We start from the raw sequence: 20,267 nt of genomic DNA, 5'->3' as shown, positions 1-20,267 counted from the left end.
AATAATGTGATGATACCAATCTGAAGATGATAACAAGTAATGTGACAATCAATTTTAATATATTTCGCCCGCTCATAAAAAATTAAATTATGTGCAATTTGAATAGTACTCTAATTATCACAATATAATGGAGTAGGTTGATAAAGAAAGATACCTATATCTACAAGCAACCAAAACAACCAAACTATCTCACAAGTAGTTGAGGTCATGGTACGATACTTAGCTTCTATGGAAGATCTAGAAATAACATATTGTTTCTTACTCTTCCAAGAAATGAAGGAATCATCAAGAAAAATGCAGAAGCGAGTGGTAGATTTACGATCCGTAGGATCACTAGCCCAATCAACATCAGAGTATACACGTAGCTCCAGAGATGAAGTAGAAGGAAATAAAAGGATTTGAAATTGAGTGCCCCAAATTTACCTGAAAATATGAAGAATAACAGTCCAATGAACTGTAGTTAGTGCAACGACAAATTAACTAACCATATTAAGAACATACGCAATATCTGGATGAGTTACGATGAGATAAACCAAGCTTCCAATAATAGTTTTGTATAGACTAGGATCCGACAAAGGTGAGCCATCAGATGGGGAATATCGAGCATTAGTCTTAATAGGAGTACCAACAACTCTATTATCAGTAAGACGAGCATGCTCAAACAGATCAGATATATACTTTGACTGAGATAAAAGATAACCTTTCAAGGAATACGCAACCTCAATTCTCAGAAAATAGTGTAGTATATTCAAGTCTTTCATAGCAAAACAACAAATCAACTCAGACTTAAAGAAAGTAATTTTATCATAATCATCACTAGTAATAATCATGTCATAAAATGATAAAAGAATACGCCCTGCACTCGTACATCTAACAAACAATGTTGAATCATGATTACTAGGATAAAAATCAAGCGAAGTAATCACTATAAAGAACTTCTCAAACCAAGCACGAGGTGCATGTTTATGACCATAAAGTGCTTTACGAAGCCTGTAAACTTCACCAGGTTAGTGTGAAATACCAAGAGAATATGTTATATAAAATTCTTCATGATGATCACCATTTAGAAATGTATTCTTGATATTCATCTGAGATATTCTCTATCGATAAATAGAAGCAACAACAATCAGAGTATGAACAGTCGTCATTTTTGTAACAAGAGCAAATGTTTCCTCATGATTCATATCATACTCTCGAGAATAACCTTTAACAACAATATGAGGTTTATATTTTTTGATAGATCCATCACGTTTAGTTTTGATCTTATATACCTAACGAGAACCAATAGTGTGTTTTCCTGGTGGCAATAGTATAAAATCCCATGTATGTGTCTGATGCAAAGTAGTTAGTTCCTCAGCCATAGCACTCTGCCAAAGTGGGTTAGAAATAACTTTTCTATAGGATACAAACTCAGAAAGACAATGAACAGATGAAACAAATGAAGCAAAAGAATGAGAATAACAAGAGTAAGAAAAATCTGGTAGTTTAGTAGACTTACGAACGCGAGAGGATTGATAGCAGTGAAGAGAAGGATTATCCGCAACCTCAGGACCCTCGGTTCACATCCCGATTCTGGCAGAGTCTGTAGTAGGCCTTGGGCACTCAGCTCCGTTTCAGTACAGCTTTCCATCCGCAGACTGATGGATAGTCAGAGCGGACCATTCAGACTTTAGAGGACTTGCTGAGGTCTTGTGTATTAGATTTCGGAGGCAGTTGGGAGGAACATTTGCCATTGATAGAGTTCGCCTACAACAACAGCTTTCATTCTACTATCCAAATGGCACCGTTTGAAACGTTGTATGGTAGGCCTTGTCGGACACCCACCCTCTGGGAGGAGGTTGGGGAGGCCCAACTACTAGGGCCTCATAGAGTTCACCAGGAGGCAGAGTTGGTTCGTACTATCAGACGGAGGATGTCAGAGGCGCAGGACCGCCAGAAGAGTTGTGCTGATCGGAGACGGAGACCCCAGGAGTTCTCTACTGGCGACCATGTTTTTCTACGTGTTTCACCCACGAATGGGGTGAAGAGATTTGGCCTCAGAGGTAAGCTAGCTCCGCGATACATTGGACCTTTCCAGATCTTGGAAAGGATTGGAGCGGTAGCTTATCGTCTGGCACTACCACCATCCCTGACAGACATTCACAATGTGTTCTATGTGTCTATGCTGAGGAGATATATATCCGACCCGGCACATGTGCTAACCGATATCCCAATTCCTATTCAGCCTGACGTTACCTACGAGAAGGTTCCAGTACGGATTATGGACCAGAAAGAACGTCAGCTGCGGAACAAGACTATCCGGTTGGTTAAAGTCGGATGGCAGCATCATTCGAACGAGGAGGTGACATGGGAGCTCGAGGATATGATGGGAGCTCGGTACCCTCATCTTTTTACTTGAGGTAAGTTATATTTCCGTTCAGCGTTGATACTTTTTAACTTTTGCTAGTACTTGCTGATGGTAAATAACAGAATTTGGGGACCAAATTTTTTTTTAGTGGGGGAGAATGTAAAATACCAAAAATGGGTGAATCACCATAAGGGAATTTTTAAGAATTTTCAAAAAATTTCTGGGAATTTTTCGGAGACCGTATAGATAGTGTAGGTTACAGGGATAAACATTGGGTCACGGAAAAGCCTGTTTAGGCTACCCCATTTAAACGAGGAAAAGTTTGATTTTTCTTTTTGTTTTTCTTTTTCTTTATTTTCTTTTCTCCTCCCACGTGTCCTAGTCTACCACTTTGCTCGACGTCGTCTCCTCCTTTTCCTAACCGACGCCACATGCGATGGTTTCTACTTCCTCGTGATTAAAGTCGTGGCCAAGGGAAGCCTCACGCCTCTTCTCTTCTCCTTCTTCCTCCCCGAGCCGATCCTCTTCTTCCCCTTCCTCTCCGATCGACGCCGACCAAGCTTCTGTTTCCCCATCTCTTCCTCTCTTCCGGCTGAGCAGCGCCGAGCTTTCATCTTTCCTGATCTTCGCCTGAAAACCCAAACATCGAAGCTCCTTGTTCCCTCTACCCTAGCGTCGACGGCCCACTCCCGACGCCACAGTCATCGCAGCCGACGCCGGCTGTCCGAGCCCTTTCGCTGACAAGCAGCGCTCCTGTGCCCTAGACTTGGTCCACCGCCACCCTTGCAAGAGTGGGCTTCAACCAAGGGCAAAGATCCAAGCCCTAGTTCTTCACCCGTGCCCTAGACCTCTCCACCGGGTCTTCCTTCTTCGCCACTAGTCGTCGGCAGAGAGGAAACGAGGGGTATCAAGTTAGGTAAGGATTCTTGTGAACTTCAACAACAATGTAGATTTAGGAAAATTATTGTTAGGATTCCTAACTAGTTGGTTTTAGGGATTGTTTGTTTTCCAAATGGCAGTGGGGCATTTGGGCGCAGTGGTTTGATTACAACCATCTCCTTCGACGGTAAATCGATAGGGCATATCTGGATTTTGGGTGAGTGGTTGACATTGATCTATGTTTAGATAAACTATTGGATTGTGGAATGGTTAGTAATTATTCATGAATTGCCACTAGAATCAATTTAAGTATAGATTTAAATCTAAATGGAATAACTAGGTTAAGGAAACTCACCCTAGTTGAACGTTGAGTTATATAGAATTAGGGTTTCTGGTAAATAAGGATTTTGTTTAGCTATTTTTGTTATAATAAAAACTTAGCTAAACCGTATGATATATTACAGGACTTTGATTCGAGACGGTGTCTCGACGAGGGATCTATTTCGGATACGATCCTCTTATTGGAGGCGGGTACTTTGACTTATCTTTTAAGATATTGTCATTTGATATGCATAGTAATATTTAACGAGTAGTAATATTTATATTTATTTCTGCATTGGTATGTCATTATCTATTACCTGAGCATGCTGTATTTATTACCTGCTTTTCATTCATGTTCCTTTGATTATTTATGTCCTTAAGGTAATGACATATGATGTCTGATTATGTTCAGGACATTGATTTATTTTACCTGGCCTGTGTACCTAGGATATTCTATTTAATTCATATACCTTTTTGGTATACATTATGTAGAGGGGGATAGGATCAGGATATTTCCATGCTAGTGTCATGCATCATCTCGCATGATTGCATGTTGTGCGATAGTTGGCTCCATTATTGTTAAGCACATCGCTAGTTACATGGATCTGCATACACAACCACTCATAGGTTAGTGATTTTTATTCAGGCAGGATGTGTTGCAGCAGGTTGCTCTGTCAAGGGCTCCGTTGGTCCACTCATGGGTAGTGTGACGCAGCGTGGTAGCAGGACAGGGATCCCTCTTCTAGATTGTCTCAGGGAGATGAGAGCATTGAGCTCCCCCACTTATCATTTGGGGTAAGGAGGATAGATATACTCCGACAGCATCCCGTCCACTCGGTCACTCAGGAGCAGTGATGGTGGAATGCACGGTTGTCACATCCCTACCCATTCGGTCTCACTATCATGTGTGAGACGGTTGACTGACGTCAGGGGTGACTAGGACATATTGCATCATATGCACTGACTGCATTTATTGCTTGTGTTTGCTGCACTTTATATGCTGCATATTTGGTGGATGCATATGTTTGACATGCATACAGGATTTATGATACTCTCGGTCTGATGACCTTGTTATCCCTATACTCAGGTCCTGGTTAGTACAGATACTCCTGCTCCTTACAGTTTTGCATTTTTCATATGATATATATCCAGGAAACTATACGCATATTTATTATTAGTTGCTATTTCTTACTATGCATGTCAGTAGTTACCCGCTGAGGAGTTGACTCACCCCGTTGATATTACCATTTTCAGGTTGTGGCTGTCGGGAGGATTCCAGTCGCTAGTCCCCCCCCTCCAGATTGCGAGGGTTTCCATTTTGGATCTTTTCATTTGTTTCCTTATTATGTTATCGTCTATGTTTTCAGACTTGCATCTTTTTGGCACTTTGGATCTTGAATGGCCCTTTATTATCAATGGATTTTCATTTGGTATATCTTCCTACATGTCTGCCCGGGCGGCAGAAGAGGTAGGTTTGGATGTATGCTGGTGATTTGAGTTTTGTGGGTGTAGTTGAGTAGGATATAAGATTTGAGTTTTATGGGTGTAGTTGAGTAGGATATTTGAGATGATTTCCTTATCGTTGCTTTAAATTGGTTTGTTTACTATTATACTGTGTGGTTGTCGCTTTTATTTAATTGTATAGTTCAGGCTGTGTTGGCCGTGTATGGTTATGTTGTAGAAAAGTTGCAGATTGTCACCCGTACAGGGGAGATGTTGTCAAAATTTCTTCTGGCAGAGACTCTCCCGGGGGCGTGACATGCACAACTCAAATACACATATCAAATACAAGGTTAAATCTAACTTAAACTCTTTTGCCCAAAGATCAAAACTCATGGTAACACCGTACCCTCAAGATTGCTTCCAACATGAAGCAGTTATGTCGCCTCCCACTTTTGTAACAGGCCATGTAAGGTAAGGGACGACTGAGCCTCACAGTGTTGGAGAGGTCAAGAAGACCAAGTAGAAGAAGTCTGTAAGGCTAAGTCACCGAGTCTGGGGGAGTCTAGGAAACATAACGCAAAGGACCAAGATGGAGAGGTGTTAGGAAACCTATGCTGAAGGAGCCTAGTTGTGCTATACTGAGGGAATCGGGAGTGTAGTTGTGCTAAATTGAGGCAGCCTGATTGTGCCGATTTGAGGGAGTCGGGTGTACCGAATTGAGGAACTCAAGTGACTGAGTTATGGGAGTCGGGTAGCCTGGTTGTGTCAAACTAAGGGAGCACGATTGTGCCGAACTGAGGGAGTCGGGTGTACCAAAATGAGGAACTTGGGTGACTGAGCTTTGAGAGTAGGGTAACGGAGCTGAGGGAGTCGAGTGCCGGATAACTTTCGGATCCAACCCAATTTGTGTTGTGACCTAATCTGATCTTTCTGATTTACATTTGGCTTAACTTTTGACCCAAGTTTCACTCTTGGCCTAGCCTTACACATAGACTCCTATATCCGCCATATCACTGTTATAAAAAGCTACTTGGTATTAGCTATTACAATATAAAAACTTAACAATTTCAACATTTAGAATTTATGATTTAGAGTTCAAAATTTTTAAATTTAGGATTTAGCCACATTTTATAGAAGTTGCATAGTGGCGTTACAAGATGAAAAATTAACAATTCTCTTAAACTTTAAATCTTAAATCATAACTTTAAATATTGTTATATCAAAATACTCTTTATTAATTTAATTAAAATTATTTAAACTTATTTTCACTTAATTAAAATCATTTAAAAATAAGTTAGCTGTTATTAAATAGTTACTGTAATATTATAAAATGATTATATTAAATATTACACGTTATGTACACAATACGTTCTACATATTAAATTAGCTACTATAATAACATGGGAAATAAGAATATTTTTACGATAAAATATTTGATAGGGTGTCTTTTTTATTTATTATTATTTTTTTTAAGGGATGGTTTTTTTTATGATTTACCGGACGCTGTTTTAATTTTTGCACAATTATATATACCATAGAGCAGGGTGTTGCAGGGTAGCTCTACGAAAGGGATGGCTTCTGGGGTCCAACGGATGATGCATGGCTGTGAACACCCAATACATCAATCACGCGTAGACTCCATAAAGGTGCAAGACTAACAATTGCTTTCTTGATTTAGCTGAAAACGACACAAGATATATATAGTCAAAGATGTGATTTGCAGGTCATCGTCTCGCTTGGAAATAGATCGCTGCTTTAGAATTTGCACCCTTTGGGTGTTGACTTGCTCTAGAACCTGTTCAATCGAGGAACATGCCGAGCAAGAAAAGACAACGCCTTGTTGATCTTCAGCAGCGATTCCTTGCAACTTATCGTCACGACCAATGTTCAATTTTAATTCACATTATTTCTTATGCTTTTAGTCTCACATTACTAAGTCAAGAAGGTTGAAAGGTCTTATATATGAAGTCCTTCCATCCATGCTTAACAATGTTAAGAAGATTTACACACATGCGCGGACTGAGCCCAAATCAAATTATTTCGGGGGGTCATCCATATCTTATTCACTGATCAGACAGATCATTATTAGATCATATCAAATTTCAAAGATGCATAATCTAATATGATTCGTCCGATCGATGAATGAAACATGGAGACAAAGAAAAATAAGGCATAGATCTCATCTGGTGATGCTTATATTCGCAGAACGGCAGACGGTCTTATTAAGTCTAATAATGAAAGTCTTGTGTGGACACTAACAGTTGTTATTTCGTATGAAACTTATTTTTTAATTATGTTTGTTCTTTTAGTTGACTAATTAAAATCATAAAATATTTTTCTTAATTATAAATTAAATAACAAGTAAATAAACAGTAGACGCTAGTTGTTCTTATCATGGTTATCTTTTTTATTATTTTTTAATCCGGCTTGGTTGTATTTGTCAAATTACCAGTACATTTTAAAGAAAAATAAATTCAGTCATTTTATTATTTATGAGTTTTATTTATACTAGTAATTAAAACTATTAATGAAAAGTAATAATTCTTTTCTTTTATCAATTTTAGTTGTTCTTGTAGAAGTATTTCAAGAACAGTCAAATTTTATATGTTTCTCATGGGCCAAATAAGTTCACAACTTTAACCTTAAACCCTTTATCAAATGCATCTGAAAACTAAAAAATAAATAAATAAATAAATTCAAATATATCTCTAAATGACCATAGAATGGTCATAAAACCTAAGCTTATACAGAACTGTTTCAACAAAAATGAAAGGTCACTCAATACAAAATATATCATAAAAGAAACGAAAAATACGAATATTTGAATTTAAATTTAGTGTTTATTAATATTAAATCATAATATGCTGTTTATATAATTTTTAAACTAATTAAATATATATCTTTTATTCATGGATAGTTTAATGAATAATCTTAACTTTTTTTTATTTATATGCTTTTAGTTTTATCTCTTCATATTTTAAATTTTTTAAATATATTTTATAAATTAATTTTTAGTTTTTAAAATTATTTGATTCCCCGCACTATCTATCAGATACTCCAGCAAGAATAACACAGGAGGTTATTAAGTCTTAATGATTGAAGTAATATCAGATTGCTCAATCATCAGTGAACAAACAGTTTATGATGATAGATATGATCAACGAGCTCCAAGTTATCATCACCACTGTTCAAAGAAGTTGATCGATCTTTTAAACAACAACATACAACGAATTGATTGAACTGAGAACTTCATGGTTCACCACCTAAAACTTGATTGGTGGTATTACAAGAACACATTTCATAATAGTCAGGAGTGACCATCAGATCTCGAGGGAACAGCAACCTCAATCAAGTGACATTTCATGAGCCGCGATAGACATGAAGTATATACTAGACAACAGCCAATGTATATTACTGGAATCATTGGCTAAACCTTACTCCATCAGCCAATGTGCTTGGGCTGGTATCCATTGACATAACTCTTCTTCTGTGAACCACAGAGCTGTATGAAAGTGGTAAAGATTAATTATTAGATACAGCTACTAGTGCAAGGGCATGAGAAAAAACCTCAAAAGGAACCATATTTATTTATTGAAATGCACTCGCTATTCTGATCATAAATGATGGTGGTTTTGTTGTTTCCAGCAATTAGTGTCTTTTAGTTAAACTCTCCTTCCATTGGTATGGATTCCAAGTAGAAACATGGATAAGTTGTTGCAATTAGTTGAAATGATCATTGATCTTCCTACTCATAATCTATATAAATGTTCATCGAGCCAAGAGTTAAACATTAAAACGCTCATCTTCAATCTTCCAAAGAAGAAAATTATAAATTGTATAGTTTCTAGAAATGTATTCTTTACCTTGTAAATCATTATTGCAAAATAATTCAAGTTACCCTATATGTAGCTTAATGGATTATTAGTTGGGTCTTGAAGCATACGTGTTTAAAATTATTGTAGTCCGATTGAACAATTGGTTCTTATTCTCCTCATTGTTCTTTGGATTCTGCATGGTAGTTATTGTAATTTTAGCCTTGTTTCACAGTCCAAACCTGACCAACTTGACTAAGAGATCAGTTGTTAGATTATATCATGGTTAGTAAAATTATTAACATATAAATTAGGCCTTTACTGTAAAGTAGATCACAGGCCAGTTGGTACTAACAGACATGAGGCCCAACTAGTATATAAAAAATACCAGTAGGTGTACTAATTGATAAACTCACCACATGTGCCACTGATAAGATTTTAAGCGGGTGAGAAGGATCAGAATCTGATTCTTTATGGTTTCAGCCACCTTCATGATCACTTGATGCAATCAGGCACCAAGTGATCGAGACCGATCATATTGTTTTAATGTGGTTGGCAAAGGTTAAAAACTACTATGCAAGTACAGGTTTGTCTTGACATTGACATTGTGAAGCAATGAAAAAGTCCGGAGTGGACAGAAGTTCAAGTGGATTTGACCAGCTAGAGTTGTAAAGCCTAGTAAATGTTAAAGTCTCAGTAGGTAAAAATAGACTAGATACGAGACAAATGAAAGAAGACCTTGCCCCTTGGCAAACAAGAAGTCATACCAATATAGAAAAACTCCAAGAGGCAAACTCTTGGTAGGTGAGATGTGAGTTAATCTGTATTTTGGGCGATGACTTGACAAGGAAACAATTGTCTAAGGCTAAAGTCAACTATTAATATTGCATAGTCAACTAGAATGTATAATTGACCCAGACTTGCATCAGATTAATTTCTGTCGTAAATCTAGTCAATTAAAAGCAAAAATCAATCGACTATTATTTAAATTCAAATAAAGTAAATGTTCAACGGGATATTTTGGTCCAGTCGACCATGGTAATAACTAGTAAACTAACGATACAGTTAGCAGAGGATGGTCAATGGATGACACAATCGTTATCCAAGATATCAGCCACAATAAAATCTTGATCAATCGACTGATGGTAAATAGAAATCCACTTTAACAGATGATGAGTTTAACAAATGACACATAAGAGGATGACAACATTGTGATCCAAGGAATTCGATTATGATTGTATCTGGTTCAGTCAACTAATGAACCAATCAGTAGATGAATACGTTCAAATCCATGTGATACAGAGGAAGTCTCGAAAATTACTTTAGATGAGTCAATCAAAAAATTGAATCTGATCTACTAATAAGTAACAAACAAACTAAAGGCAGTAACGATCAGATAATAGTTGTTATCGATAAAGTCCAATAGTGGATCAGTCAACAAATAAATGGTAATTAGTCAACTGACAATAATTGATCAGTCGAGCGAAAGCAGCTCAAATAGAACAAGATTCTGTGGCTTTCAAGTTTGTCATTTTAATCCTTCCTATTCCACAGTTTCAAACTCACTGTTGTTTCTGTTTTGCTTCGAATTTTCATATCTACTATTATTCAAATTCTTTTGCTATAATAGGTTTTGTAAAATAATTCTCTATATTTGGAAGGTTTTCAAAAGGCGAAAGTATTATGGTTTTTTTGAGGGCTGACTCACCTTACACTGTAGAGTAGGAATAGAAGGTTCCAAATAACGTAAAAATACCTCTCTTATTTATTTATTTCTTTTGTTTATTGTTCTTAGATTTCTCTACTATTTGTAAAAAAAAATCTAATACAATATACACAACTTTTCTTGAGACAACATTCCAATGCACATCTTTATCCCGACTTAGGTGGCTGGTTTAAGGATTTGAGAATGAGGGAATGGATTCATTCCCAAATCTTATGTTTGGTTGATGGGAATAAAATCAAGATTTTAGAATAAAATCCAAAAAAATATGAGTATTGATGAAACTCACCTCTTCCCTTGGATTTTGATAGAAATGTGAATGAAAATTAAATTTTGGACAAGAATACCCTTAATATATTTGTTCAATTTTTTTTTCATTTCACTTTCTCTCTCCTTGTTCTCTCTCGTCATAGTTTCTCTTTCCTCATTTTCTCAACATACTTTCTCTCTCATCACATTCTCTACCATTTTCTCCATTCTCTCCCATCACTCTCTTCTCCTCATTTTCTCTCTCTTCATTCTCTTCCATCCCACTTTCTCTCCCATTACATACTCCTCATTTTTTCATCACACTCTCTCTCATCATACTTTCTCTCTCCTCGATCTCTCCGACCATTCTCTCTTCTCATTTTCTCTCATCACATTTTCTTTCTTCATTCTCTCCCATCACACTCTCTCTCCTTATTTTCTCTCATCACACTTTCCCTCTCTTTATTTTTCCCATCACACTCACTCAGCTCACTTTCTCTCTCATCATTCTCTCTCATGATATTTTCTCTCTCCTCAATCTTTCCTCATTTTCTCTAATCACACTTTCCCTCTCTTAACTTTATCTGAGCACACTTTCTCTCTAATCGTACTTTTTCTCTCCTCAATCTCTCCTATCACGCTCTCTCCTCATTTGCTCTCACCACACTTTCCCTTTATTTTTTTCTCATCATACTTTCTCTCTCATCACACTTTTTCTTTCATCATTCTCTCTCATCATATTTTTCTCACATTCAACTTTCTCTCACATCTAATTTTTTCTCTTATTTTCGTCTAAGCGTAATAAAAAGAAATTTAGATTCCACCTTAAAATATTTTATCATGAATTTTGGAAACTCTTAAATTTAAATCCTTGCAAGATCTTTTTGAAAAGATATCTTATTTCCACTGTGTTTCAAAAATGTATAATCTCTCTAATTTAGCTATAATTCTAATAGATTTTGAAAATAAGAATTTTCCCAGATTTTTTTACTCCGCTATTCCCCCACCTCTAGCATCTCTCTCGATCCAACACTAAAATCATGAATGATTAAGAATGGATATAGTAAAGGGAAAAAAAAACAAAACTTCTGATTGCTTACTGATATCAGAAGCTATTGTAAACTATTATAAGTATAGTTCTATATAAATCCTATTGTGAACATGCAAGCCACACTTATATCCTAAACCAAAGAGTGGCATACACAGAATTTCCACTTTGTTGATGGAAAAGTATGATAAACATATAGGTTTTATATATACATCTAAGTCCATCAACCCTACTAAGAGAAGGGAAATTTCCCCAACTTCTTTCGACGCTGAGATGGAGTTACATACAGCCTTACCTACCAATCATAGAACTTGGTGCATCATTTAAACCTGATAGAACTAACTAGCCAAGCTAGAGGACAACCACAGTTAGTGAGTTCAGGCAAGGGGGAAGGACAAGTGTCTTGCCCCAGGTTCTGGCAGCAATGGGTGGGGACACCTGTCTTCATTTTTGATACGGATTATAGCGAGCGGATCCCGAAGACGACATGGTAGTCAAAGTCAAGGTGATGTGCCAATCAAAGTCAAGAGGGAGGAGCATTCCACACATAATTCTGTTGATCACCCAGTCTAAAAGTTCTCGGGTCTTGTCTGCACGGCCCTAAAGCAGGACGCTCGGATAAGGCCAATCGGCTACAAACCCGGTCGAATATAAGAACTCTAGGACTTTACTATGAAACTAAAGAAATAATATGCTCGATCAGTAAATGCCCACCCGGGCAAAGGCCGGCCGAGCTTGGCGCCCTTAGCCTCGTAAAGTTCTTAATATACGATCGGTCGAATAAAGGCTGATTGAGCATAAAGCTTTTTGTCTACGCCCGGCCGAGCAAAGGCTGGTCGAGCTTAGCACCATTAGCCTCGTAAAACTCTTAATATGTGATCGGTCGGATAAAGACTGGTCGAACATAAGCGTTTCTGTGTACGCCCGGCCAGGCAAAGGCTGGTCGAGCTTAGCGCCCTTAGCCTCATAAAACTCATAATATACGATCGGCCGATTAAAGGTCGGCCGAACATAAGGCTTTCTGTGTATACCTTGCCGGGCAAAAGTCGGCCAAGCTTAACATCCTTAGCCTCGTAAAATTCTTAATATACAATCGGTCGGATAAAGGCTGGTCGAACATAAGTTTCTTCCGTCCTGCCGGGCGAAGGTCGACTGGGCTCAAAGACACAGACCCATAAATCTTGCAATATACGCTCAAGCGGGGAAAGGTCGGCTAGGCTTAAAGGCACTTGTCCTTTGGAGGCTTTGTAATATACGAAAAATTAAATAATAAGTGTTATTGAAGAAATAACCTTATTAGATTTTCTAAGAATTTTTACAATTTTTTGGGAAATTTTTAGAAAATCTCTGGGATTTAAACGGAGTCGATATGACACGTTTAAGGGGATAAAACGATTAGGCTTAGAGGAGGCCTGTTTGGAATAACCATTTAAGAGGGAGTTGATTCATTTAATTCAACCTAAGGTTTATATAATTAACCTAGGTATAAATAATCTAAACCTAAGTTTCTGATCTTATTCCTCCCCCTCTACAGCGATTCCTCTTTTCTTCACCCGACCCCCATCCTCCTCTCCTCATCGTCAACGTCGCTGGTCACCACGCATCGATGTCACCGGCTACCACGAGAGCCACCTCCTCTCTTCATCTCCGGAGCAGATTCACATCAAAGCATTTTCCCGATCGCCGTGGAGGCCATCCAACGCCGGGGTTCGTGCCCTAGTTTTGCCACCGGTTGAACACGTCTATGCCACCCATTGCACAGCGTCGTCATCGCCGTCGTCGTCGCCGGGAGGGAGGAGTCGACGAAGGGGATTAGGGCAAACTCTACCTCTCGCTTGCGGATTCAAGAAGAACAGCGGTGGTTCCATCAAGAAGATCTATCGCCTTCTTCTCTTCATCGAATTTGGTTCCTGTTCTTCGCCGGTGAAGATCTGCTGCAAATCCCTTAAGTGGGATGGATTCGCTATCTTCTTTTTTTTTGTTGATTTTCTGATCCTCCCTTTCCATTGTCGATTCTCTTGTCGCTCTCTACCACTGCCGACTGTTGATCTTCGTCAGAAAGGGAGTTGCCGTAACAGAATTAGGGTAAGGCATGCTGGGTTTTATGTTTGTAGAGATCTGATTTCTAATTCTTGTATGGGATGTTTGCGCTAAGTGGGTTAATTGATCACAGTAGCTCTGGCTCTGTTCCCGGCAGCAACTTCATTATAGCTTCGGCCACCAATTTTGGCGATGAGTTTCTCCCGCTGTGAAGCATCGGCTAAGGTATCAACTCAGGTGAGTTTTTAGAATTTATTTATACTTAGCCTAGTCCAATGAGATGTGGAATGGTAAGAGTTATCTAATGTGTAACAAACTAGGTTTGAACAGATTAAAGAGTGGATTAATCTATACCCAGTTGATAACATTAGATTGATTCGGATTTGAATCTAATTTGGAATCTGTTAATTTGTTGATGATGGACATGTGTTTTCATTTCCTGTTGAGGTTTGATTAATTAGTTGATTGGTTAATTTAGATAGGTTCAGGATTGTTATCAGAATCATTAAATTGTGATTAGTGGTGATGGATTGAATTCATGTGGTTTCTTGTTGGCTGAATGGATTTAATTAAAGATTCATGGATTGAGTATGGGATTTGGTTGTATTTTTGAGATGGATTGGTGGATATGGATTTGTATCAAATTATGTTGGAGATTTTGTAATATGTTGTTGCTTGGATAATTAATGATTGGTGGATTTAGAAGGGTTTATGATGAAATTTGATTAGTGATTGATTGGTGAGAAATAAGGAGTTTATTGGTGGATTAAGGATAGACTTATTATCTAACTGGATTTGGATCATTAGGTAGAATTAAACGTGGTTACCTATTCGAAATAGGATTAGGTTTTGGGTTTAGCTAATTTTTCTATATGTGATTAGCTAAACTGTAAATCATATAATTTGCAGGATATTGATTTGAGACGAGCGTCTCGACATAAGGGTTGTTTAGCACGATCGACAGATAAAGGCGGGTATTTCTTCCTTGGCCTTTTTAGTTCTTTGAACTTAGTGCATGGTTGTTTCTGATTGATGGATTAGGTTGCTTTACCTTAAATCTATCTGTGTTGTTATCCTGCTTGATACTTGTGCTTGACCTTTAAGATGATCTATTTATTTCAGATACAATCATAGCTTTTGGCTATCTATACTCTATTGTGTATATGCATGTAGAGTATCTATAGTAAGAGATATCTTGTTGACTGAGTTAACATGTTAATTATGTATTTGATGTTGAGTTACACATGATTGGTACGTGTTATAAGAGTCACCTGGTTGAGTATCAATTTGCATGTTGTATGTGTACACATGTCCGGTGATTGCTATTAGAAGAACCATGTTGATTATATCTATGTTGTGTGTATACATGTATGACATGTATTATATCTATGTTGGAGAAATCATGTCAATAATGATCTTATGTGTCCGGTATAATATTGGAGGTATTATGTTGATTATACCTATGTTGTAGGTTGCGTATGTGTATGGTGTTTACGTGTTTGGTGATGCTACTTACTGTATTTGATATTTAGTAGACACTTGTTGGATCTACCCATACCTATAGATATAGGTGTTTGATGGATCATGTACTGGGGGCATTTATGTTGTTGGTGTTGTTGCATTGATGATAACTATGTCTACATCATAATTATTTCATCATGCCCATCATTTGCATTGCATGCTGACAATCAAATGTTTCCTTGGTGGTTGAGCGAGTTGTCAGTCATTTATAGCTGTCCATTCGGCCACTGTGAGAGAGTGGTAGTTAGGAGTGGAGCTAGTCCTATCGTGCTCACTTGGCCACTCAATGTTATACTCTGGCAGCCTCGGTCACTCATGAGTAGTAGTATCTGGAGGGTAATGTAGTCAGGGGCTAGAGATATGAGTAGTCAGAGACTCTTATGCTATGTAGCTAGATAGCTACTTAGAGAACTGTCCGCCTCGGCCACTCTATTGTGGTATCTAGAGGGTAGCCTCTCGGTCATACAAGAGTCGTGATGTCTGGAGAAGTGGCTAGGGTAACCATGTGGCATGCATGCACATTTGCATATAATGTGCGATGCATCTTGTGGAGATATATTTGCATACATGTTTAGTAGATAATAGCTGCATGTGATTGTGATATGTTGCACTTGCTTGAGATATAATCGTTGCATATGGATGTCATGCTGCATACATGCTCATATATCATACGACGTGTATATATTGTCGTATGTTTTGGTCAGGTGATCCTAGCAGATCTGTTGCTGATTTCTGGTGAGTTTACCATTTATTACACTATGTGTGTTCGACTGATTCGAGCATGTGCATTTATTATACCATTTTCGATCTAAACCTTATGTGTTAGGTCAAGATTGGGATTGTATGTTTATTATGTCATGGGTGATTATGATCTTATGTTTAATTGCATTGATTATTTCAGTATGATCATGTTCTTATTTCCCTACAAGACTGTATACTTTAATCTCCATGTTTTATAGACCATGCATTATCTTGTCTATTACCCGTTGAGTGACCCATACTCACCACCACATTTGTTTATTGCCTTTTTCCTCGGATAGCAGGTAAATGATTATGGAGTCGCTTGGAGTATTCTATCTACCGGTCCCACATCACATCTTAGGACGGTTTTGGGTTTTGCTTCTTACTTTATTTGTTTTACAAATTTGTGAACTTGGAATTGTATTACTTCGATTTTGTTTTGGAGTTTTGCTATGTTGATATCTTGTATTTGTCTTGTTGTGGTTGTGTGTAAAGTCTAGCCGGCTAGCAATTTATTGTTCCTGATTTATTAGCTTTCCTTTCGTTTTTCGCTGTATTTTTAGTACAGTCGTGTGGGTTATTTATTATACAACTACGTAGTTGTGATCATTTTATTCCAGCCGAATGGGCTGTGTATATAACTACGTGGTTGTGTATGTTCCAGCCGTGTGGGTTGATGATTATAGCTTGTGAGTAGCCGTGTGACATTGTATATATGATTCATATTGTCACTATTACATGGAAGATGTTGTCCGTTTGTCGAGCAGGGACTCCTCTTGGGCGTGACAGGCTTGACATGAACGGCTGATCGGGTAAAGGTTGGCCGGATTTAAGATTACCTAATATCATATGAGTAGTCAGAGACTCTTATGCTATGTAGCTAGATAGCTACTTAGAGAACTATCCGCCTCGGCCACTCTATTGTGGTATCTAGAGGGTAGCCTCTCGGCCATACAAGAGTCGTGATGTCTGGAGAAGTGGCTAGGGTAACCATGTGGCATGCATGCACATTTGCATATAATGTGCGATGCATCTTGTGGAGATATATTTGCATACATGTTTAGTAGATAATAGCTGCATGTGATTGTGATATGTTGCACTTGCTTGAGATATAATCGTTGCATATGGATGTCATGCTGCATACATGCTCATATATCATACGACGTGTATATATTGTCGTATGTTTTGGTCAGGTGATCCTAGCAGATCTGTTGCTGATTTCTGGTGAGTTTACCATTTATTACACTATGTGTGTTCGACTGATTCGAGCATGTGCATTTATTATACCATTTTCGATCTAAACCTTATGTGTTAGATCAAGATTGGGATTGTATGTTTATTATGTCATGGATGATTATGATCTTATGTTTAATTGCATTGATTATGTCAGTATGATCATGTTCTTATTTCCCTACAAGACTGTATACTTTAATCTCCATGTTTTATAGACCATGCATTATCTTGTCTATTACCCGTTGAGTGACCCATACTCACCACCACATTTGTTTATTGCCTTTTTCCTCGGATAGCAGGTAAATGATTGTGGAGTCGCTTGGAGTATTCTATCTACCGGTCCCACATCACATCTTAAGACGGTTTTGGGTTTTGCTTCTTACTTTATTTGTTTTACAAATTTGTGAACTTGGAATTGTATTACTTCGATTTTGTTTTGGAGTTTTGCTATGTTGATATCTTGTATTTGTCTTGTTGTGGTTGTGTGTAAAGTCTAGCCGGCTAGCAATTTATTGTTCCTGATTTATGAGTTTTCCTTTCGTTTTTCGCTGTATTTTTAGTACAGTCGTGTAGGTTGTTTATTATACAACTACGTAGTTGTGATCATTTTGTTCCAGCCGAATGGGCTGTGTATATAACTACGTGGTTGTGTATGTTCCAGCCGTGTGGGTTGATGATTATAGCTTGTGAGTAGCCGTGTGACATTGTATATATGATTCATATTGTCACTATTACATGGAAGATGTTGTCCGTTTGTCGAGCAGGGACTCCTCTGGGGCTTGACAGGCTTGACATGAACGGCTGATCGGGTAAAGGTTGGCCGGATTTAAGATTACCTAATATCATATCATCTCTTAAATGTTGCTTTAATATACAATTGATCATATGACTGCTTAAATGAATTTTTGGCATACTGTAGGCACCATATCAGTCTCTGAATAGATTTTTACAGTATTTGATGCATGACGGAGCATATTAATAGAAAGGCGGGTATAAATATGACTGAGATATACTCAACAGACAACTTTTAACAACATTATAACAACTTGCCAAAACTTGTTGGGGAATATTCCTTTGAAGCCTTCTTCAAAGGTTATTATCTCTCATAAGCCAGCTAATCACAACAGTATATTCCTTTAACCGCCTCAATAATGGCGTGAACCATAAACGACAAAAGAGGTACATCTATAGATAAAAAAAGATTCCGCAAACGATCATTGCGAAGCACCCAGACTGTACTTTTCCTATCACCTAACAAACTCCGACGCAAGAGGTCACCTCACGATCACGGAGGTTGTGAGAGGTGGTATATAAAGGAAGATCTTCTCCATTGGCAAGGTACGCAATAAACATCATCTAAACCTTTCTCTTACGTGCATCTCCTACTGTCCTTCATTCACCTACCAAAAAACGTACTAACTTGAGCATCAGAGGGCCTTGTCAAGCCCCTCTCCCTAGTCTGTGATCACTAACGCTTTGTTAGATTGTCGGATTGTGTGCAGAATCATTGAGGAGCTTCATCGCCGGTTAAAGAAGTCTTCCGTCGGTTAACAGACCATCCACCCGAGCTAGCGCGTCATCTCCCTAGCCTTCAGACAAGATCAATTTTCTAATTGAAAGAAACTATTTGTGATCAATTTTCTAATTGAAAGAAACTATTTGTCATGCCTAATGCAGTTATGTAGAACCAAACTTCGAACTACTTTGGAACAAGCTAATCATCACTTAAGCAAGTTTAAATAGATGGCACCCTAACCGAGTCATGGGCAAACCACAAATCTAACCCGACTAATGACTAGAAATCTAATAAAATGCTTACTTGTCCTACATCATAATGCGCATTCAACAAAACATCCTAATTATGTTGATCAAAAAGGCAAAGAAAAAGGTTGGCCATGTATCTCTTTTCAGGGTATATTGTGCATGGATGCATGGAAATTATACAAGGTGTTATAAAGACTTACCAACTTCACGGTGACCGTTCTCAGGACTGTCACTTCCATGTACAACATTTCTGCAAAAAAAAAATGAAAATGAAATGCCGCCAAGATTCAACACAAAAAAGAAACAACATGAGTTGCATTAAAAATATGAAATTAATTCCATTAAGTGAAATCAAGTTGCAAACCTTCCTGTTTGAACTGCCAGGTCACCTCGTATTGTTCCTGGTTCAGCTTGAAGAGGATTCGTTGCTCCTATGAGCTTACGTGCTGATGCAACAACACCAACACCTGCCCAAGCCTTTCAAAAAAACAAAAAGAAAATGAGATCCAAGAATAAAACCAAAATTAGTTCGTGTATCTTTTGTATAATAAAAAATGTATGCCTGAAAATTATACCATACAAACAACCGGGCCTGAAGTGATATAATTTATCAACTTGGGATAGAAAGACTTGTCTTTGAGATCCCTATAATGTTCCTGTCAATTAAATGACATTATCATTGAGAAATAAACAAAACATTATAAATGATTTTTTCAACAGAAATGACCAGAGTAGCATAATCTTTTCAAGGAACAAATTCTATGACGATGGAAAAGGATCAAGTTTAGCATTTATGTCCCATGCCCTCCAAACACTACAAAAGCCTTTCAGCTCACACTGCTCACACTCCTGAATTTTGACAGGGGACCCACTCGGAATCTTTGATGTACATATATTGAAAGAGACAGATTATGTCGGTCTCCTTCTAATCTATATTGATCAGGAAGAGGGAAGAAGCCCATGTATGTGTTTTTCCTTGACAGATCCCTGAACTTTATTGATGATTCAAGGCTTTTCAAACTTGTGTAGGCCATGGCACAGTGCCAAAATTGTACCCTTACAGTCAGAGAAACTTCAGCACAGAATGATATTTTAGGCCTTGAATTATACTGGTTCATTTTTACATTACAGTGATAATTCAGTTAG

General features: G+C 37.8%; 1 protein-coding gene across 2 annotated transcripts in view; it reads right to left on the bottom strand.

The window, feature by feature from the left end:
- The window catches only part of LOC122027203 (nucleoside diphosphate kinase-like), a 37,125-nt gene that overhangs the window by 15,670 nt on the left and 1,188 nt on the right, over positions 1-20,267 (bottom strand). The window contains exons 4-7 of one of the 2 annotated variants that reach the window (XM_042586116.1): positions 19,697-19,777; positions 19,486-19,598; positions 19,322-19,371; positions 263-423 (exon numbers count right to left, since the gene is read on the bottom strand). In XM_042586116.1, the coding sequence (XP_042442050.1) occupies positions 263-423; positions 19,322-19,371; positions 19,486-19,598; positions 19,697-19,777 (405 nt within the window). Of the gene's footprint in view, positions 1-262; positions 424-8,162; positions 8,493-19,321; positions 19,372-19,485; positions 19,599-19,696; positions 19,778-20,267 lie in introns of those variants that run through there. The other variant, XM_042586117.1, reaches the window with a different exon arrangement.

The sequence above is a fragment of the Zingiber officinale genome, chromosome 10A (assembly GCF_018446385.1).
Source record: "Zingiber officinale cultivar Zhangliang chromosome 10A, Zo_v1.1, whole genome shotgun sequence".
Lineage (NCBI taxonomy): Eukaryota > Viridiplantae > Streptophyta > Magnoliopsida > Zingiberales > Zingiberaceae > Zingiber > Zingiber officinale.
Note: the sequence above shows the minus strand (reverse complement) of the source record. Positions and strands in the feature narration are given on the sequence as shown.